Raw genomic sequence first — 23,449 nt, 5'->3', positions numbered from 1 at the left:
TTTCAGAAGTAGCAAAAAAGGTTGCATGGATCAAAAAGTTTGTGACTGAACTTGGAATGGCTTTGAGTATTGTCAAACTAATTGAGCTTCATTGCAACAACAATGGAGTGATTACTCAGGCAAAGGAATCATAGTCTCATCAAAAGTCCAAGCACATACTCAGAAGATATCATCTAACTTGAGAGATTATTCAATGGGGTGATATATAGATAGCAAATATTGATACAAATGACAATTTGGCTGACTTATTGACAAAGCCTCTGTTGCAAAAGAAGAATGATAAGCATGTACCAAATTTGCCTTTAGACATATAAGTCGCCTATAGTGCAAGTAGGAGATTGTTAGGTTAAGTGTACTAGAGCCAATTGTATTTGACATTTGCGGATGTAATTTTATATTAATTATTAATAAAAAGATTTATTGTTATTCTATTTATATGTGTTTAATTATATGATAATGTGAATAACATGTCTTTAGAATGGTAGAACTATGACAAAGAGATCAAATGACTGATCATAGGAACCCTTTGTACATATTAAATAGTTATTCTGGAAACGTCTGTAATCTTGACATTGCAATGAACAAGGGCACGGATAATAATGATAGGAGTGCTTAGACACCTATACATATAAAATAAAGTGTGAGCTTGAGAAATAAAAAAACAACACAAAAACATGAAGAACCCTAGCTACTTTATATGCTCTCTCTTTTTGTTGTGAACAAGTACATTCAATCAAGATCCCTAGTAGCCTTTATGTCAGGATTCCCTCTTTCTTGTTCATGCCCCTCGTAGATACAAAGGTACTGCCTTGTAAGCATTGGATAGCGTTCTTTCCCTAGCCATGTGAAATTTGAAGGAACCACCAATGTAGTTATAAAATCTAAAACACTCCATGAGTGTTTTGCATGCTTCATAAATCTTATGTTTAAAACAATTATCCTGGTTAGGGTTTGCAGGATTGTTTTATTTTAAAATTTTAAATTCTGTTGTGCTGCCAGTTGTGGCGCCTGAAAACCCTACACTTTTATCTTCTTTTAGGGCACATTATGGTTCCACATTAACTAGTGCATAATAGTGATCCTCTTTCGCTAATATGGAAGGTCCCTCTGTATGTTGATCATCATAATGCTCTTTTTAAATTTTGCTCTTATTTTCATATGATTACGCATCACATAAAGAGGTGTTTGCTTGTTTCATTTTTCTAGCTAATGCTATCAAATATCGAATGTCATGATTGTCTTGGATGTTTAAGGCAATCCATGAATTTTAGTTTTCACCATTCATTATTATATGAATATGTTTCTACCTTAGATTGATTCTCAAGCGAGAGGTTAAAGCCTTAACCAATCATTTGTAAGTGCTTTCATTCTTTATCTTCTTACAAAATGATATGAAAAAATAAATAACATAATCCATATTCCCTGCAATGAGTATGATAAGGAAAGATGATGAGCGTTTGTTAATACTGTAAGAATAGTTAATTTTGGATGCCTGCATTAACCTATAAATCAGTAAGCATGGAATAAATTGTGCTTCTCATCTATACTAATGAAAACTTGAGATTTTCCCAACAAGAATTGATTTTATTATGATATACATTATAAATACACATAGCATTCCTCAATTAATCAATATTTTTAAATGATAATAATAAGGCTAAAGGACTATTTCCCACCCAAGGTATGCTGTATCCTCAAGTTTTTCCCCTTTAACTTTGATAATCTCCAATACCCACCTATGAGCAGTTAAAATTAACGAAACTCTAACTCCTTAAATTTTTATCTCTTTTAGCCCTCTAAACTCTAAAAACTAAAAGTTTTCCCCAACCTAAGTTTTAAAAAATGATAGTTTCCCACTAGAGTTTCGTTTCGAGATCTTCGACTCCATTGTCGATGGCCTCTTTGTCCCGAAGTTTCCTCTCCCTCCGACAGTCTCCCTCCACTTATTTGGACATCCAATAGGCGTTGAAGGAGCTGTGAAAGACGAAGACGAAGGAGACAAAGAGCTTTGTCGTTCTATGGATCCTCCGACGTCGATCAAACATCCAAATGAGATGAGAGAGACCGCTAGAGGGAGATTAAGCTTTGGAAGGAAGAGGTCACTGACAATGATACCAGAGATGACATCGGAGATCTCGAAACGAAACCCTATGGGGAAACTGTCATTTTTTAAAATTTAGACTGAAAAAAACTTTTAGTTTTTAAAATTTAGAGGGACAAAAAGAGATTATATTTAGTTTATTTTTAATATTACAGAGAAAATAACGATTTTACCCTTACTATCATTAATTTTAACTGTTCATAAATAGGTATTTGAAATTATCAAAGTTAAAAAGGAAGAACTTAGGAATACAGCACAACATCGGTGGGAAATAATCCTTTGGCCTAATAATAAATACTAAGATGAACTTTTATAAATACTTAATTATGATATCCCAATCTGTATTATTTTCATAACAAAATTGAACTTCTGTTAAAGCAATTAGATGATACAAATCCCTATCAGTTCAATGTTATAAACATTGTATCATAACTTTTACCGTAAATATTCTAATAATTCATGTATCAATAAAAACATTTTTTACAGGGTTAACGCCCTTTTTCTGGGAACAGTTAAACTGAAAGTTCATATTGAAAAATAGAAGGCAACCAAAAAAATCACACTTTTATTATCAGGAAAAAATAAAATAACCAGTGGACTAGTTTTTACACTGCTGTACACATTTCCATCCTCAGTTGTACAGTACAACCAACCTAAATCGTCTGGCATTTCCAAGCCCCCTAATGACTATCATTGAAATTGATCCTTTTTTCAAGAAAATTTGAAAATGAGTAACAAAAATGCAAGCTCACAACAAACCTGTAATCATAAGGAATAACAAACTGGCTAACTCCACCCAAATGAAAAAATAAAATAAAAAAATAGAAATGCTAGACATGCAAACCATCAAGTGAGGAAAAAAAATCTGAGTTTGATCATCAATCAAGAAAACAAGCTTCTTGGGAGCAGAAGCAGCTAAAAATGCACTGTGCTGTCCCTTTCAAACCTGAGAAATTACGTTTGTTGACTGCACGTAGAAAGAAAGAAAAGTGAGGTAAATAGGGTTATGTTTGGAATTATGATTAAAGGACACTCAAGACAAGCTTATCGTAAAAGAAAAGAATTTGTACAGATTTGCAAGCAAGCTTTCTTCCACCTGCAAGGCTGCAACCTTGAAAGCAGGGTGCTGACGAGATTGTAGTTGCAATGAGCAGATTTTAGAACAATTGAAGGGCCATTTTAAGTTTGTTCTGTTTCCATTTCGGCAACTTATAGAAAGCAGCTTTTGCCATTCCAAATTTCTCCTTGAATTCCTCTGATGACAGATAAGTCTGCACTCATTGAGTGCAAAAACTGTAAGAACAAAATCAAAGATGTGACATGAAGAAATGTTTTAATATCATACCTCTCGCTTAGTCACATCAATTTCTGTCACAGGATCCTCTGATGATATCTTCAGGCGCTCGTAAGGATAAACTGGGAGACCTTCGTCATCGTCAACTTCACCCTCTTTCACATCTTCTTGTATAGTGAGGGACCCTATTCTGTTGCTCATATCATCCTCCTTAGAGTTCGTTTCCAGTTTTGACTCAACTGACCGAGGGCTTGCTAAAACCATGACAGAAAATTTTTTCAATCTTAGTGGTGTATAAGAAATGTACAATAGGAATTGAACTAGCAAGATTAAGTGATTCATGACTCAGAAAACTTTTTTGCTCTTGAGAAAGGAAGAAAGCGAAAATTGTGGACAAATGCAGTTTCAACCAAAAATATTTTATTTTTATTGTCCCTGAATGGGGTGGTCACCCCCTCAGCTTTTTAAATTCATGGTGGTCTATTGCTTATTTTGGTAACTTCATCTTTTTTCACTATTTAAGTTAAATCTAAAGTTTCTTAAAAAGGACTTAACAAAAAATAACTACCTTTAAGGTACTTCATCAATGCATACCTTTTACAATTTTTGGTATAAGAAATTCTCGCGTCGGTGGCGATTTTTCAAAAGAAGTACTGAGGGCAGCTATTGCAGAAGATTTGGAAGCCAATTTCGACTCTGTCACAGATTTAGGATAGATCTTCCGAACCATTGGGGGTGGAGTTGAAAGGTTCCTATTACCAGGGTTCTCAAAATTAGCAGCTAGTGCATTGAAAGCAGGAGACCTACCCCTCACACGAACTCGATCCGGGCTGAAAGACACGCTTCTAGAACGCTGCTGTGATTTGTCTGGCATAGTAGACCTTCCTCCATATGATACAGGAGTTCTGCGTTTGGGTTTCTGATCATGCATCATATATATATTATCAGAAAAATAGCTCAGGCAGAAATATATGCCATTAGAACCAAAAACTTGAATATGAAAACCCACACATGCAAATTGGTCAAACATAAAATAAGTCAACAGTGTATCATATAGCTCACTATGTTATGCTAAACAATTCAAGTTTTAACAAATAAGATATTAAACTTGGAAAGTGCAAAGCCAGTTTTATGTCCACTTCAATCATTTCTCAACTGTTCAGTTTATAATTTACTTGTCAAAACAGCATATAAGTCTTCTATGGAAAATATTAAGTTCAAAGGTGCAAGGCAAACTTTATGTCCACTTTGATCATTTCACGACTTCTGTGTTTATCCATCCCTATTCAAGGCAACATAAATTTTTAATGTTGGACACGTATAACAAGAAGAAGCTTGAACAAGCATCTATTATGTAACTGATGAAGATATTTTGAGGTTCTTCAATTTACCACAACAACTAAGATCAAATGTCAAAGCATTAACTTCAAAAACTGCATCCACTGATCTCCTTCAAATGTTTTCAAGATTACTTTCTTATATTTTCTCTTAACGGAACTTCATAAACTTTGAACAAAATATGTTGCCAAGCGAAAATTTCTTCAATAAGATTGAATTAACATCTAACACTTAAAGGTGAAAGCATAATTGACATATACACAAAAGGGTGAAAGTATAATAGACATATAGACAAAAGGATGTAAAGCAGTTAGATAGGACAGTAAGAATTCAAAGTTCAAAATGTGCATGGACAATAGGAAAGTGATAATTCAAACTCCAGACAAGAAAGAAGTTTAACTGAAAGAGAGATAAAATTCTTACATCTACTAATGAAGTAACACCATGCTTCACTATTGCTAGTTTTCTTTGAAATGAGTTTCCATGCATCTGCACCAAACTAAAACGTTAAATCCCAAGAAAAGTTCAGAGTTAAAACAATTAATTTCAAATAAAGCCACTTACATTAGATTTAGCAGAGTCCCATGTAAAGAATCGTGTGAAGAAAGGTGGTTCACTGCCTTCCATGATGATATATATTGGAATTTCAGGAGATAATTTTTCCAAAAGGAAATCATGCTCAAGAAATTTCTGTAAAGAGACCGAATCAGAGAAGATAAGCAAGTGAAAAGCAAGCTTACAATTAAGAATCATAAAGACCCTAAATATGGACAGCAAACCATTATCACAGCCCTAAGTCAATTTGAACAGTTTCTATGGTCAGGTAAGTTGGCATTTCATAAAGGTTTTAGGATGTAAATTACAAAAACCAGATGTTAGCACCCATAAAATGAGTTATTTGCACAGACCAAAAACACATTCCTAAGAAGTATGATGCAAGTTGCACCCTAAGAACCAAAGTGCTACTGTTGATAACACCCAAGGGCCACTTAACCTTACCTCACCAATGGTCAGAGCCTGCAATTTTGTTTTAGTGTCAACTTGTTTCCCAACCCAGACAAAGATCTCTGAGTGACAATCCAGGATGAATATATCTTCAGTCATTAAATCGTCCTGGGCAAAGTTATAGATCTCTATCACCTGCAGCAACGACTTTTAACTTAAAGCCATGTTGAAAATAACAATGCAAATATAATATTGCTCTTCATTCAAGTGAACATTGTAAGGTATGATGTCAAATAACTCACCAATTAAAAACAAAGAGAATAATCAAGCCACAACAACAGGACACATGAATGTAAAATGCATAAAAATGAACCTTTCCTAAAATGATCAAATCTTATTAATTAGCAAAACTGAGTGAACTTCAAGTTATGACGTCAGTTTTCACATTACCTTCAGATTTCCTGCAGATCAGCATGGATTTTGGCAGTAATCAACACCCATGAAAAAGGAAAAAAAATAAAAACAAAAAGAATTAGATTTTTATATTAACAACATAAGAGAACTGGAAATAGATAGAATTTTTTTTACTATCAACAGAGATACGAAACCATACCTTTTGAGAATGTGCAAGAAAATAGGTGAGGATCACTTTCAGCCTCTCTTAAAATTTTTTGACTTCCATATTCAGACTTTCCTCCTAATAATTCCCAAAAATGTTCAGACTCTGTACCTTCCTTTTGCGGCTTGCTCTGTATATTCGGCTGCACAAAATCAACAAAATGTGAGAAATATATAATCAAAGAGCCCTGACTTGGAAAAAAAAAAAAAAAAGAAGACAAGAAATATGAATATCCTAATGCATCAATTTATTTATTCAGCAGGAATCAAAGTACTCCCAACTAAAAATTTGAATTTAAAGAGATTCACAGAGTGCTTTGGTCCCTATAAACAATTTTGCAGCTTTCTTTAACTTCATGTTCAAAAAATTTTAAAAAATTTTGCCAGATAACATTTGAAAAGCTGTGTACAAACTGAAATAAACTTCCCAAACAAAAATATATAATATACCTTTATCAGATCAAGCTGACGCTCAACAATTTCTTGGTTCTCCAAGGTTGTAAGGCTTCCAGCCCACGCAAAGACAGTGGAATCATTATGTAATATGTAACAGTATGAGGAATTCAATGATGATGCAACCTGATTGAAGTTAAGAAATATTTAGTAACAATTCAGATTACAATTTACAATTCAGCAACAGAACCAGCAGTTCCAAATTATATAACAATTAATAAGAGTAAAATCAATTCCAATGACACATTTTACTTTTATAAAATAATTATTTTTGCAATGCTATTGAAATTAAGAGTCACTAATGAGGAAAAACTGAGTCAGATAATATTGCAAAACATTTGTCAGTCAAAGATAACAACTGCACATGCTCAGCTCATAAATAATTGTTTAGTCGACACAATGAAATTCGAACAAGCTTCAAAAACTGTAGGTCTCAGCCAGGAATAGGTTAGAGAATAAGAAACTGAAAGTGAAAGTCTGGAAATTGGTTATTTTGGAGTTATCCTCCACACACCTCACATTGTATTCATATGAAATTAACAACAAAAGTTCAATAATACCCTATCTTAAAAATTAACACTCTAGCAGGCTTCAACAGAATTTAATTTTTCCTCTGCAAGACAGTGGCCCCATGCAACAATACATGGAAGTGCATATGTGAAGCCAGAAACAAAATTATTCAACATGGAATCCGTTTCATGTGTTCCTGTAAGGAAACGAACAAAGACACCATGATAACTTGCACAAGGAAAGTTAATAAAAAATTCTCAAATATAATGACTTGGAGGATTATACCATTAGGTTCAGCCAATCATTGCAAACTTGTCATTAAGGACCTAAGAAATGAAAGAAAAATTTTCTCAAATATATAATAGCTTTTAAAAATCAAAATGCAAACACAAACGAACAAAATGCTTTAAAGCATTTACGACAAATGCGAAGAATTTATCTACAACCAAAATCAATTAAAGATTTTGGGTTCTAATAAAAGCACAACTTCTGAACATCAACTGGATTCAGTACCCATAACAGACTCCAATAAATTTGAATATGTAGTGTTTTATTTTTCACTTCAAACACTCAATTGTAACATCATTGTGACTTTACAGATAATTAAAAGATAAACAAAGATATTTGAGAATAATAGGGTTCACAGTCAAAACGCATTCAAATCTTGCAGGACTCATGCACATGTAAGTAAGTTATGTAAAAAGCAGAAGGTTACACAGCCATCTACTTGCTATGAAAACCAGAAGAAAAAGAAGAAATCTAATGTGTGTCTGAAAAAAGTAACTAAGAGGGGAAAGAGCTGCGACATAAACACATTTCCCAATCAGTTCCAGAAGACATAGACAACTTAGAGAAAAGGATAACTTACAGCTTCAACTTGTATAGATTGCATATTATCAGGTCCAGAACCCTGAACCCGAAATAGAGCAACACCATCTTCTTTGCATGTCTCATCTGGGATTTCCTTCTCTGCAATGAGATTCTTGTATCCATCACTAAGACCGCCCTGTTATATTTAATATTGGTTCATTTTTATAGTCACAAGAACAATAAAAACCAAATTATGAATTTTCAATGATGAAAATTAAGGTTTTCAATCAAAATCTGACAAACCTTAAAAACAATGAAGCTCTGAAAAATTGTAAAGAACTGAATCGGTTCATGTCCTTCATAAATGCGAGCCTAGAAACCAATAGCAGCATACATAAGAATAATGAGACATAGCAAAGACAAATAACTTCATCAACTTAATAAAACAATCACAAATCAAAGAAAATTACCTGGGCAGGCAGAAACTTCATTGACTCAACCATCTTACTTGCCAGTGAATTAGCAGTAGCTCTATCTTCCTATAATCGAAAAGAAAAAAGTAGTAAGTATATAATCTAACAAATGCAAGACAGTTAGATCATAAATAAATTAATTTATATTTGTGCATCTCTGTGTTTGTTTTGATTTGTTCACCTATGCACACACACAGATATATATATGAATCCATGTCGTTAAAGAAAGAACAAAAGATATAAAGAAAAATCCTACAAAAACAATGAATCACAGACTGTTTGTGCACAGCAATTAAAGCTGGCTTCAGCAATATACTATGTATGGGAGTACCATAAATGTTCTATTCTGATTATGTATCTAAAATTTGGAGTACCATTTTGTTAGAATTCTTAAGTTCATCTAGTGACAACATGAATACCAAAAAGGAATAACTCATTCAAATTCAGTATCATTAAAAAGAACTCCAACACTGTCAATCAAAAGATTGAGCAAAACATGTAGTTGAAATTTTAGTTTCTAACATTATCACAAGAGAAATTATAATTAACCGGTTTTGACAAACAATAATTGCTTAATAAAAGAATAGTGTCCAACTCCAATTGATAACCGGGAAAGAATTATTCAGATAATAACCATCCAAAATTACAAAAGAAACCTATCAATTAGATAGAGAAATTGCAGACTGCCAGAATCACCGAAACATTCATTATGCGAGATTACACCAATGGTAAGAGTAAATAAATAAATTAAGGAAATGATAAAGATTTCTAAACGGCTCCTTGACAGCAGAATTTCACATTAATGGAATAAACATTGTTGAGATTTATTAAATACTTTTCCAAGGAACATTTACGGAAGCTCAATTATTACTAGTTATAGACCCCTAAATCAAGCAGCGTAATTAATGTATCTAGAAAATGACATGAATTTGATGCAATCTCAAACATTAGAGTTCTTGGATTCAATGATCTATAAATGATGTAAGAAACTGACTAAATGTTTGGTGCCATTAATCTACCACGTGAGTGCTAGTGGTGGTGAAGGTGACGAGAGATTGGAGACAATTTCAGCAAGAAAATAATTACAAAAGGAAATGTAGCACAAAAAGAAAAAAAAATCACCTCCACACTCTGCTTCCCAAACCAAGTTCCAATAAGGTATTCCTCATTATCTTCTCCAGGAAATGAATACTGGAAAATAAAGCAATCCCCACTGTAAAATTTTGACTGATCAGCAGCAGGAATGAGAATCCTTTCCTGACCATTTACACGCCAGACCTGTGCAACCAGGAAGGGAAAATCCACAAAATCATACAGAGTCAACTTCAAATTTGACCTACATTTTCTAGAATATATCATAAAAGATCCTGAAGTCTGACCGTTTACACGCCAGACCTGAGCAACCAGGAAGAGAAAATCAACAAAATCATACACGGTCAACTTCAAATTTGGCCTACATTTTCTAGAATATATCAAAAAAGATCCCAAAGAAGGGAGAGAATCTAGTTGCTATAAATTAATCTTAGGCAACATAAGAACTTATATATTTTAGGTAAGGAATTTTATTTTATCAAACACCTAGGAACTTCTAGAAATGTAACTGTAATTTTTTCATGTTCCTTTGATTTTGCCCATATATTTCATTTAGCACTCCTGATACATTTCTCACATAATGTTTTAAACCCCTACGTTAAGGCTTCTACAAATTTTGTAGAGCTCATATGAAGTCCAAAATTAATTCTAGAGCATTCTTTAGACAAGCAACATATCTACTAGACCACTATTCTCCTGCCTTCAGTCTTTCTCTGCTTACATTTCTTATTACAGTAACGAAAGGAGACATGGAAAGTAACAAAAGATATTTCACAAGAACAATGTCTCGCACAATTTCTGTTGCAAAACCATATATAAGATGGAAATAGTAATAGGATAAGATGGTAACTTTCTCTTCTGAAGTTGGTGAAATTATATAGAAATGTAAATTAAATGGGAAAAATGGGCTGGGGGTGGGGGGGAAATGAATATAAGAACAAATCCAATGATGTCAGCCAATCTAATAGAGTACTGTATGTAAACATAATACTGTTAGCTAAACACCTGCAGATTTCCAGTGCAATCAATGAACGGTTGAGGTTCCTCTTTAACAGGCTCAGCTTTCAACAAACCCCGGACATTAACCCCCTGACGTTTTAAAAGAGCTGCAAAATCCATGAAAAGAAAACAATGACAAGAGTCTCTAGACAATGAATATGAGAAAATATAATAGTTCTAATCTCTGGAATATTTCATATCGGCAGGGCAAAAGCATTTGGAGAATATTCATGAACTTACCAGCAACTTTGCCTCTACCATCTTCAGAGACAGTCACATTAGTTGTCTGTGGCCAGGAATCAAACTTTGATCGAAACATAACTGTCTCAAATCCCTCAATTACACGAATTATGTGAGATTTTGCTCGATCAACACTCTGGAGTAACTCCTGTTCAGAGAAATCAGAAGTAATATGAGAGTCAATTTGGTATGTCTACCAAGATTTAGCAAAACATATTGAAAAAAAGGATTGCATATTACTTCTGCAGCTCCACTGGCACTTTTTCTTTCTTCAAGAGATGTAGTTCTCCCCATCCACACAAAAATTTCTATGCCACAATCTAGAAGATAGCACTTGTTTGTCTCTAACAACTCCCTTGCTAAGGAGTCAGCTTCAACAAGTTCAGCCTGCCCCTTGTTAACACTTAAAAAAGACAATATGTTTCTGTCAGAACTAAAGCACTATCAAGTCTGATAACAAATTTTTAAATATAAGAATTTAATTCACTAAGTGCATACTACTATATCTGATTTTCATCATTTATGCAACTTTTTTTCTGAATATATAAAAAGAAAAAGATTTTATAGCATATTTTATGGAGAAGTTATTGAAATTAGAAAGTGAGATGCAATATGTACAATTCATGCTTTTTTTTAACATATAAATAAAAATATATCCATATTACAGAAATATATCTTCCAAATTCTATAAAATGACTTCAAAAAATTCAGAAAAAATAAATTGGATGTAGATAAATACACAAATGCAAACACAAATATTTATATTTATGTTAAAGTACAACCTCAGATAGAAATAAAAAGACATCATCACCAAAGAGATCCACCAAATTTGCTGTTAAAAAGGAAAGGGCAAACAAAATCATAATTACCAGTATAGCTTAGTAGTATGAGACTCAGGAGTATTATCCTCATCAATGGCTGTTTTCCTGGGCAATGGAGCAAAGCCACCAAAGAGACCCCAAAATTCTCCAGTTTCAGCATCAGCCATCAACTTTCCATCCTCTACATAAAAGGTAAACCATTAGGCTCAACAAAGAGCCATTTTGAGGGTCAACTTTGAACTTTAAATCCAGAAATTTACCAATGGCAGCTACTTCACACTTTCCATCATGATAAGTATCTTTAATGTACTGTACAACTTCAAGAGCCTTTGCTCTCTCTTGAATAGATGAATTGGAACCATTAAATTGAAATATCTTAGACTGAGTATCTAGAATAAATATATCATCATGACTGAGAGATGATCGAGCAAAAGGAACCTGTCACAGCAAGGAAGAAACTATTTTCACGAAGAGAAACCACATATAGATAGTCTTCAAGGAATAGTATCTAATTAGAACACAAGCTATGCTAATAGACTTGCCTCTTTCACATGAACAACGTGCTTTCCTCTGCAAACAAATAAACGTGTTGAATGTTCTTCAGCCTCAGCATGTTTAAAACCGGATGCAACACCACCTTCTTGAGGTATGATACATGGTTTAAAATAAGATAAGAACTTTTCAGTCTCATGGCCCTGTACTTCACGATACTGAACAGCACGTCCTCCAAGTGCTGCATCCAATTCAACTGTTTTGATGGCAGCCGTACCTGCTTCATCCTATTTTAACACAGTGCTAGTCATGAAATCACAATTATATGCCAAGATATTATTAGCACAAAAACTAGACTTAAATATTAACAAGGACTTGCCTGGGAGGTATCTTTACCAAGCCAATAATGGATATCATGATGTAAGGCACCACTTTTTGAGGCAGTTGTCTACACAAGAGAAGGGTAAAAATTAAGTGTAATAAACTAAATTGACAACAGTGGAGGGCATTGACCATTCAAAATGAGGCAATTAACGAAATGCCAAAGACTTCTTTGGAAGTAAAAAGCAATTCCAGAGTTTTACCCAGGTCCAGGATATCCTATACAAACAGCCATGTTAGATTTGCTACAACTGTCTTTTCCAAACAGTTGGGTTAATGAGAAAAGAAAATAAAAAATTACTCAAGTCACAAGCTCCAGTGTCTGTCATTCTAAACTTCCCTTACTAAATAAAAAAATATTTTGCAGCAGCAGATTATTATCAATTTGGGTTATAATATGATAAAGCACTCATCACAAGAGTCTACTCTTGCAGGCACAAAATAAGGAAAAGATGCAAGGAGGTAGGAGCTGAAGAAGCTAGAACTGGATTAAAGCAAAATGCGGAGGCAGAAGCTAAATTGGCAGAAGCTGAATTGAAGAAAAGAGAACAACAGAATGAAGAGGCAGAATTGAAGAAAAGAGGAGAAGTTGTAGATGAATTTATAGGGAAAATTCAGAAGAATCAAGAGGCACCTGGAATTCTTGAGAAGACCAGAGAAGAAACCGGAAACATGGAGAAAAAGCAAGGAGCCTCCAGCACCCCCACTTGCAGCAACCAGAAGATTCTAGCATTCCCGATGGTTGGTAACCAAGCAGCATAAAAGGAGGTGATGAGGAAGGAAGAAAGGCATGGAGAAAATTATCAGAGATTAGTCTTTGTATTGGAGGGTCCTGGCCTCTCGAATTGCCAGAGTGTTTTGTTTTTTGTTGTCTTCATTTGTTGCTATTTTTTTGTTTTGGAGATATGGTTGAATTCTGGGAGTTGTGGTAACTTTTGTTGCTAATTGAGATTAATAAAGAAGCATTTCCATTGCCCATTTTCTAGTCAATACTCTCTTTCAATTTTTGTTGCTACATTCAATTCATTGTCTGTGTTTGTTCTCATCAAATTGGTATCAAAGCCGACGTTTCCCGCAAATGGTGGCGACCATAACGGAAAGGAGAATAGAGAAATTGAAGCAAGGATACAGAAACGTAATGGAATGCATGGCTCACATGGACCATAAGATGGAAGAAATAACTATGAAAGTCAGCAAAACTGAATGTCATTTTGACGCCCTAGACAACTACATGTATGAAATATGTCAATATATGATGAAGGTAGCAAGGGGAAAGACAGAGCAGTGGTGCACTCTTTGACGATCAACAACCCTTAATCACTACTTCAATAAAAAGAAGGGGGATCAGAAACATTTTCTCCAAACATTGTTCAACAACAATTTCAGCAGGGTATCAGAATAACAATTGGAGAGAATTCACACGCCCAACAACCACCAACTTTGATCATGATGGAGTTACCAACCCACAAAGAGCAGCATGGCCAACAACTCGAATTGCTACTATTCAATGGCGAAGATCCTCACGGGTGGCTAGCTAAGGTGGAACATTACTTTCGAATGAAGGGAATCAATGAAGCGGAGCGAGTTTCGGTGATTCAACTCTCTCCAGCTCTGATCACCACAGGAGGAGTTAATCAATCTTAGGCAAACCGACATTGTGATCGAATATAGAGAAAGGTTTGAAAGCTTGGGGTGGAGGTTCCAAGGACGACAAAAGAATGGCTAACCGAAGTTTATATGGCAGGATTGAGGGACAAGGTTTAAGCCGAAATTCACATGTTCAGGGTGACGTCTTTAGATGCCCTAATGCACCTCTCCCTGTGCGTAAAAGCTTGAAATTGGGCACTCAATGGATTGGGTCCCCTAGATCCAACAGCAAAAATGGGATCAACTCAGCCTAAGACCTCACAAACCAAGTCCAATGCTTCCATTAGCCCATTATCCGCTCACCTAATATACCAATCTTTCAATCCAAGTCATACTCACAATTTCAATCCACAAGCCCAAGCCCAAATCCCAACTACTCTCCACCCACACAGCCTAAACACACCCCAAAACACAGTTAACGCAATTATGAGGCCCAACCTAAGTCCACCTGCTACCTTACCCCCAATGACTCTTCCCAACCCTCTCCCAAATTCACCAAGCCCTTCATCTAACCTAAACGCCACACAAATTGCTCACCAACCCATTGCTTTGCCTCAACAAAATCTCCCAATCAAAAACTCACCCACCAACCAACAACCAACACTGCAAAACAAGTTCAAGCAACTATCACCAACCAAATTCCAAGCCAAAATGGCGCAAGACCGTTGCGATGAAAATTACAGACCCAACCACATTTGTCGAATCAAACAACTAAGGATACTTTTGTGCCAAGATGATGACAATAGGGAAGAAAACTCAGTCTCAGAAGTAGAGGAGACTCCTGTGGTGGAAGACAAGGCTATTGAATTATCTCAAAGTTTGGTGGCTAGTTTTGACTCCCAAGAACCATGAAAATTTGAGGAGAGCTAGTTATCGTCCCTATCAACTGTGGAGCTATCCATAGCTTCATCACCCAAAGTTTGGCAAAACTTTTGCAACTTCCAATCAGCCAAAAAACTTTAAAGTAATTTTGGGGGATGGATGGAGTATTAAAAGGGCAGAAATTTGTCGAAATAACCCTCAGACATTATCAAAGGTTCAACTGACCCAGGATTTCTTTCCTTTCAACTTAGGAAATGTGAACGTCATATTGGGTATTGATTGGTTGTCGACCCTCAGAGAAGTTTGTAGTAATTGGAAGACCTAAACCATACATTTCGAATGGCAGGGGAAACAAGTCCTTCTTTAAAGGGATCCCTCATTGATCACAATGGAAACCACTATGAAGGGAATATAGAAATCGATAAAGGCAAAAGAAACCAAATATTAGCTAGAGTTTGCAAGATTAGAAGGCACAATAGCTTTCGAGAGTACCTAGGTTGTCGACGAATCAGTAGTTTCTCTTCTAGAAAATTACAAGCATCTATTTAAGGAACCTACGAGCCTCCCACCGAAGCAGCCAAATGACCATGCAATCCAATTGGTGGAAGGGGCTCAATCTCCTAATTTACGACCGTACCAATGCCCGCACCACCAAAAATATGAAGTTGAAGGATTAGTTAAAAAGACGTCGCAAGTAGGAATTATCTACCCCAACATTAGTCCTATTTTACTAGTACAAAAAAATGATGGAGGATGGCACTTCTATGTGGATTACTGGGCTCTCAACAAACTCACAATATCAAATAAGTTTCCTATACCTACAATTGATGTATTATTAGATGAATTGGGTAATGTCACTATATTTAGCAAATTAGATCTCAAGTTTAAATATCACAAATAAGAGTCCTTGAATCTAAATTTAAGAAAATTGCATTCCAGACACATAATGGCTATTAAGAATTTCTCATAATGCCCTTCTGATTAACTAATGCCCCTGCAACTTTTCAGGATCTTATGAACGAAATTTTTTGGGAGAAGTTACAACAATTTATTCTAGTTTTTTTTAAAGATATTTTAGTGTACAACCGAACCATGGACAGTCATTATACGCACCTATAGGAGATTTTCAATATACTACCTCAACATCAGTTGATGGTCAACAGAAAAAAAGGTCCATTCGCCGTCCGCCAATTGGAGTACTTGAGGCACACCATATCCACAGAAGGTGTCGCGAGCAACCCAAAGAAGATCCAATGCATGGTAGATTGGTCATAGCCAAGAGACATCAAAGAATTACAAGGATTTTTGGGACTAACAAGCTATTACCGCCGCTTTGTTAGAGGCTATGGGAGGATAACGGAGCTGTTAACCAATCTTTTAAAGAAAAATTCATTCATATGGAGCAAGGAGGCTAACAATGTATTTCAAGAGTTAAAACAAGTAATGACAATAGTACTAGTCCTAGCGATGCCTAATTTTTCAAAACCATTTGTCATAAAGACAAATGGTTTAGGTATAGGTCTTAGGGTGGTTATGATGCAAGAAGGACGACTGATTTCATACATGAGTCAAGTGCTATCACCAGGAGCTTGAGCCAAATCGGTTTACGAATGAGAACTAATGGCCACTGTTTTTGCATTACAAAAATGGAGGCACTATTTACTTTGGCAATGTTCCATGATCTATATGGATTAGAAAAGCCTAAAACATCTCATGGAGCAGACCATTGTAAATGACGATTAACAAAAATGGATAATTAAATTGTTTGGGTTCGACTTCGAGCTCTTCTATAAGCCAATCAATGACAACAAGGCTACAAATGCATTGTCCAAAAAACCAGGGGATTTTGTCAACCTTACTACCTTTTCAATCAGTTAATAGGCTGATAGGGAGACCACGAATATAGAGGATTATGCTAATACACTCTATCAAGGAGTCATTCAAGATCTGTTGAAGGATCCACAAAGCCACGGTAATTTTTCTATGAAAAATGGCACTTCACTGTACATAGGGCAATTGGCCTTAACTTCTCACTCCTCTCTCCTCTCTCCTCTCTCATCTCTATCATTCTAATCGAATTTCACTCCACTTCATTCGGTGGACACTAGGTTATTTAGAACTTACAAGCGCATCATTGCAGTATTTTATTGGATGGGAATAAAGGTTGCTATACGCCATTTTATGGAAAGTTGTGAAATGTGTCCCGAAACAAGTACCAAGCCATGAGCCTTGGGACTTTACTACAACCCTTGCCTATTCCGAACAAAGTATGGGATGACGTGTCCATGGATTTCATTAGAGGCCGTCCAAAAACAAAAAAAGGAGATACAATTTTTGTCGTAATAGATTGCCTCAGCAAATGCAATCATTTGATGCCCCTCCACCACCCTTACACAACAAAAGAAGTAGCTGAAGTATTCGGACCTCACAGATACCCTCAGTCCATAGTTTCTGATCAAAACAACATCTTTATTGGACTAAGTTGTTTTGAAATGTGGGTACCACTCTAAAATTTAGCAACACCTACCACCGCAAACAAATGGCTAAACAAAAGTCGTCAACAAAAGTTTACAGATTTATCTACGTTGTTTCTATGTTTGACAACCCAAGGGCTGGGTTCACTAGCTCACTTGGGCTGAATATTAATATAGCACCACATAACATAGTTCAGCAAGTATGACTCCTTTCAAGGCCTTATATGGTAGGGAGCCTCCCACGTTACTTCAATGTGACCCTGCCAATTCGAAGGTAGATGAGCTTGCAGCTCAATGGCAAACACAAGATCAGATATTGACTGAACTCAAAAAGCACTTACATTGTGCCTAAGACCGCATGAGAAAATATGTGAATTCAAAAAGAAGGGAAATTCATGATCAACCTGGCAAGATGGTTTTTCTCAAACTACAACCATATAAGTTTCAAAATTTGGCCAAAAAGCCAAATGAGAAACTAAGCCCTCGATTTTATAGACCTTATCAAATTATAAAGGTGGGAGTCGTAAAATGGGCCAATCTGCCTCCTTGTGAAAATATGTGGGAAGACTACTTTGAAATTTGCAATAATTTCCCGAGTTCCACCTTGAGTATAAGGTGAGGCTCGAGGCCCCAAGCGGGGGTTGTCTATAGCACTCATCACAAGAGTCTACTTTCGCAGGCACAAAATAAGGAAAAGATGCAAAGAGGTAGGAGCTGAAGAAGCTAGAACTAGATTAAAGCAAAACAAGGAGGCAAAAGCTAAATTAAAGAAAAAAGAAGAACAGAATGACGAGGTAGAATTAAAGAAAAGAGAAGTTGGAAATGAATTTATAGGGAAAATTCAAAAGAATCAAGAGGCACCTAACATTCTTGAGAAGACCTGAGAAGAAGCTAGAAACATGGAGAAAAATCAAGAAGCCTCTAGCACCCCTACTTGTAACCCCACTTGCAACAACCAAAAGCCTTTGTATTGAAGAGTCTTGGCCTATCAAATTGCCAGAGTGTTTTGTTTTTTGTTGTTTTCATTTGTTGCTATTTTCTGTTTTGGAGATTTGGTTGAATTATGGGAGTTATGGTAACTTTTGTTGATAATTCAGATTAATAAAGAAGCATTTCCATTGCCCATTTTCCAGTCAATACTCTGTTTCAATATCTGCTGCTACATTCAATTTATTGTCTGCGTTTGTTCTCATCATAATATTGGAGGGACTTTTATCTTTGATTCTTTTGAGAACTTGAAGAACTTATCAAGATTATTCTTGTGGCATTCTAATCTGACTTATCACTCAAAACCTCAATTTTTTTTTTAGTGTGGCATAAACAATCTTTTCTTATACCGTTGGTTCGTGTCTCTTAACAAACATTGGGTCAGGGTTTTCCTTTGATAAAACTGATTTAGCTTTCTTCAGGTTTTGAATTCCTACATTTTCTTCCGTTTTTTTTTTTTTTAAGGACAAAGTGCAAAAACAAAATAACTTTCTACTGAGAATATGTTAGTTTGGGTAAAAGAGTTTAAAGATCAAAGAACAACAAATTTTTTATATGAAATCAACTAGGCCATATCTAATAAAACCAACTTGTCACTGTGATATAATTTACAGCATACCACCCAGAAGGCTCACAAGGAAATAATATTTGAAAAAACAAAATCATCTAAAATTTAAAGCCACTGAAAGTGTATTTAGCTGTTGTTTTTTCCAAAAGATCCAGCTCTTCAAATCATAAATTTGATGACTAAGTGTTTGTTTATTTGGACTCATACATTGGCCAAAAGAACTTATTTCATCAAAAGTGCCTAACAATATCCTTTGTGTCACTTGGTTGCAAACTATATGTGTTGTTTTATGTCTAATACTTATTTAAGCTTTTCCATTAAGCTCTTTTGGAGCAATATTAAAGTTTTGAAATGTCCCCATCCTATTTTATAATTTTCAGTTTATCCTTCCTTTTTGATGAAACCCTTGTTGATAGTTTACCATTAGACATATCCAATCAACCAACAACCTTTTTATCAAACCCTATTTTCTACATAAGATCTACTTTAATAAGCTCTACTTGAACTCACCAGATGGACCCAACAAAAGAGATGTACAGCAGTTGCTAAATCTAGTAGAATAAGAGGACATACAACAATTTCTCATGATGCAAGGCACCACATATAGCCAAAAAACATAAATGCTAGACATGATAATTGTGTTATATTTTGACCCATTAAGTTTTTTGAATTCTAGATTCTATTAAGATGAAACGGAAAAATCAAAATAATCGGATGGCATTTTAGAAGTTCAGTCTAATCTGTCAAGGCCTGGCAGAAATAATGTCATCATCTAACAACGCCAGGAAGAAACAACACATATCAGCAGCCAGTGGTTAAGAGTTTTGATTACTGTACTACAAAAAGAAATTAATGGAAACGATCACAGATCAAAACTGTCTCTGCTTTTAGAATTTCCAGTATAAATAAAAAGTTTGAATTAAAAATGACATAAACCTGGGGAAAAGGCAATGACAAACTTTTAAGTACCTGATGAGGAGAAAATTTAAGTTATGCTAAGACAAACTGTCAAGATATCAGCTATAGGATAACAGGATGTTTTAAAGTTCTACTATATTGTTCCCTTTCTGATGGTACAAATTTACGGAATAGGGAAAAGGTACTAGGCATAGGTATATGCTTAGAATCAGTTTTACTGCACAAAGACATCTTATACCACACAAACTCAGATATAAAAACATGGATTTGCAAGCACTAGCCATGGCATTACATTATTACCCAAATAAAACAATAAAATACATGCCTATAGGCCAAAACAATGAATAACTACAGCATTTACCATAAAAAAATGTCTGTTATAACTACAGCTCTGCAGGTAAGCATGAATAATACAGTTTTAAACATTAAATAAACGTTTGATATAGTTTGAGCACAACAAATTTGAATACATAATGGAACAAAAAGAAAGTGTTACTGATGATTGAAAGAAAAGACACAATTGTGGAGCAGCAGACCATATTGAAGACACAAAAACACTAAACAAGACTGAGACTGAGTTCATATTTCTTGTACTGGATCTTTATGGCATAGAAAAATGTGAGGAACACAAACATAAACAAAACCACTTACCTTCAAAATCACGTAGGAATCTCCAGTGAAAAAATTCCCACAGGTAGCTTTTGGCACAGGAACAGGCTTAAAATTTTCAATCCGCCATATTTCAATACCACTGTAATATTTTCAAGGAGAATACTAGATGTACAAGATCAATTCAAAATGCTATGTATCAAAGATAACCACATTCCGCATGCATTTAATTATCATCTATACAACTTTTTTAGCCATATTGAAAATATGGATCCTCTAGATTATTATAGCTAAAGAAACTTAATTTGTTGATTATGACGATTTTGGCGATGTATTTCAGCAGAAAAGGATACGCTTTTTGTCCAGCTCCCTGGAAAGCTGAATCTAAATCTCTCATGGAAACAGCCATAAAAATCTTGTAGTTTTAACTATTTGATTTTCCACAACTCTAGCTCAAAGATAGGAATAGAGGTAACCTGTAAAATAAGTGACACCCATAAAGATAAATAAAATAGGAAGCAGAATCAGCATAGCAATTCTTGGAAAAAACTCAGACGACAAGTTGTAGCTGAGAAACCATATTTTCATACTTTCTCTTTTTTCCAGGTAAGAAAATTTATACAAGGACACTAAAAGGTGCAGTAGCTGAGCTCACAGGCATACACAAAAGAGAATTTGATGTCAATCATTATAATACTGAAATGGCAGAAGAAAAATTATCGAATTAATAAACCCATATGTATGCTTACGTCTATCTATTCCCCCAACAAGTACACATTGCCGAAGAAACATCTTTCTAAAACAAAGCATGCTGCACAGAACACTCCTAATAAAAACTTGCAGAAACAATTTGAATTTTATGTATAATTAAGTTACAACTTTACCTTAAGAAATGTGATATAATTGGGTTTAATTCAATTACTTCCACACTTGATTAGCAGTAAAATTTATTATCAACCTATATACAAAGAGAAGTAATTAACATTTACAGAAAGCCTGTGAAGGGATGAACCATAATCACAAACTCATTTTCAAGACTTGCAGCATAGTAAGACATTGCATACTCACAATCCAAAGTCCTTCAAACCCCAAGATTCTTTGTTGAAATAGTTCGATTCACAGAGCAACATAGAACTACATCAACAGCAGACCAGGTAACACACCCAACTATAAGAGCAATTCTTGAAATTCCACCTTGGTACTAGAGTATTATCCATTTTCAGTCCAGAAGCAAAGAGAAGCCAAAACAGAGCTTCCTAAGAGTTGCCAATTAACTCCATCTACATCTACTGTTTCAGCCAATTCCATTATAGCTAAATAACTTTGTGCCCATCTAAAATGGTCTTAGCAATTGTTGTTATATTTAATGTCAGGGCAACCTCACATGGTGGTGTAACAATCAATAACTAATCCAATAAATGACAAGTAGTAAAAATTACAAATACAGGCACGCAAATAAATGACACTCCATACCAAGAAAATGAAACTCATCTAAACTACAAACAAAATATTCAATATACATAAAGAGTAAAATTAATAATCTCTTCTACATACAAAAAACCCGGAATGCACATTGTACAGTACAGACATAAATCCACTGAAATTGAAGAAAAAAAAGAATAATTAAAAAAGAAATACAAAATCCCAAGGTATAGAAAGCAATGCATTTACATCGAAATAAACAAGCAAATGGGCAAGCGGATCACTAAAATTCTAATCCCAACACTGCAAAAATACTGAAATCAGATCAAAATTCTCACAAATTTTAATAAAACAAACACAGTTTTACAAAACATAACCACTACTCAGATGCCAAAAAACAGGGTGCGAAAACACAAAAACAGAAGAATCATTACCTGAAAATCGACAAAATGGGGAAAGAAAGAGAGAGAGAAAAGCGGCAAGAAGGCAGATTCAGTATAAGTAAAATGACATAAAATTGAAAGGGGAAATGGGAAAGTAAAGGGTGACAGAGAGGGAGAGAAATATAGTGGGGCCAAAGAGAGGAGAAAAGGTGGAGCGAGATTGGAGGGAAGAATGATGACGAGTTGCCAGGCGTGCTTATCACTAACGGCAACACCACATCAATCCTCTTATTTGCATCTAATTATTATTCATTTTCCTATCTTAATACTGCTAAACCAATTTTCTTTGGTTAAATCTCATGAATGATTCGGTTTATATTATATTTATTTATTCAAAATCAATTTTTTTTTTTTTTTTAAGGCACGTTTAACTTCATAAATGCGAAAGTAAAATCTTTAAAATTATTTATAATTTAATCAATAAAAATATAGAAAAATATCATATTGCTATACATTCAAACAAATTCAAGAACAAAACCAGAAACAGGTAAATAGTTCTAAAAAATGCAAATAAACAAATTGAAAATAAATTTATAAAATACCTTAATAGACAGATTCGATCCAAATCTCGACTTCAAAATCTTTCTTTATAAACTTTTGTTTTACAGTTTGGTAAAAAAAAACTTTTTTGCAGTGTTTGGATTGAGGGTAATATGGAATGTGATCAAGAACACAATCAGAGATTAAAACGTTAAAACAACAAAACAAAAACAGATTGGAAAAGGTAAAAATAAATAATAAATACAATAAAGAAAATATCGTATAAAAGAAAATACAGTGTATGGTTGATTAGAGAGCTGACTTCCGCATTGTGAGGATTGGACTGAGAATAAAATGAGGGAAAATTGAGAACATCCCATGTTTCATTTTATTTTTTAAATGTTTATTTATTATATTTCTCAATTGTCATTTTTTTAATTAAATTTCTTAATTAGGTGAACTCAGAATAAATAAGAGAGAAAACACAACCCATGTTGTAATTTGTTTGCTTT

General features: G+C 34.7%; 1 protein-coding gene across 1 annotated transcript; it reads right to left on the bottom strand.

Annotated features, from left to right (window-relative positions):
• Nucleotides 1–2,639: 2,639 nt before the first annotated feature.
• On the bottom strand, nt 2,640–22,833 carry LOC123194890 (villin-4-like). Its single transcript, XM_044608386.1, has 24 exons — nt 22,449–22,833; nt 20,946–21,068; nt 20,635–20,734; nt 12,566–12,634; nt 12,237–12,473; nt 11,955–12,132; nt 11,743–11,875; nt 11,114–11,276; nt 10,874–11,021; nt 10,640–10,740; nt 9,665–9,820; nt 8,540–8,608; nt 8,373–8,441; nt 8,128–8,265; nt 6,747–6,875; nt 6,292–6,439; nt 6,129–6,139; nt 5,733–5,873; nt 5,298–5,423; nt 5,157–5,222; nt 3,990–4,314; nt 3,447–3,649; nt 3,172–3,372; nt 2,640–3,068 (listed from the first exon to the last, which is right to left on the bottom strand). The coding sequence occupies exons 2-23, from the start codon at nt 20,999–21,001 to the stop codon at nt 3,259–3,261; spliced, it is 2,880 nt and encodes a 959-aa protein (XP_044464321.1). The 5' UTR covers nt 21,002–21,068; nt 22,449–22,833; the 3' UTR covers nt 2,640–3,068; nt 3,172–3,258.
• Between the last annotated feature and the right edge of the window lie 616 nt (nt 22,834–23,449).

Source organism: Mangifera indica, chromosome 13 (genome assembly GCF_011075055.1).
Source record: "Mangifera indica cultivar Alphonso chromosome 13, CATAS_Mindica_2.1, whole genome shotgun sequence".
Taxonomy (NCBI): Eukaryota; Viridiplantae; Streptophyta; class Magnoliopsida; order Sapindales; family Anacardiaceae; genus Mangifera; species Mangifera indica.
This window is presented reverse-complemented; position numbering and strand designations above follow the sequence as displayed.

What these genes read in the sequence shown, in the direction of transcription:
- LOC123194890 (XM_044608386.1), bottom strand. Translation starts at nt 21,001, where the DNA reads ATGGCTGTTTCCATGAGAGATTTAGATTCAGCTTTCCAGGGAGCTGGA. An exon ending in GTGTGAAGTAGCTGCCATTG is followed by an intron (nt 11,876 to 11,954) that starts GTAAATTTCTGG and finishes CCTTTTATGTAG; the next exon opens with AGGATGGAAAGTTGATGGCT. An exon ending in GTCAGCTTGATCTGATAAAG is followed by an intron (nt 6,440 to 6,746) that starts GTATATTATATA and finishes GATTTTGTGCAG; the next exon opens with CCGAATATACAGAGCAAGCC.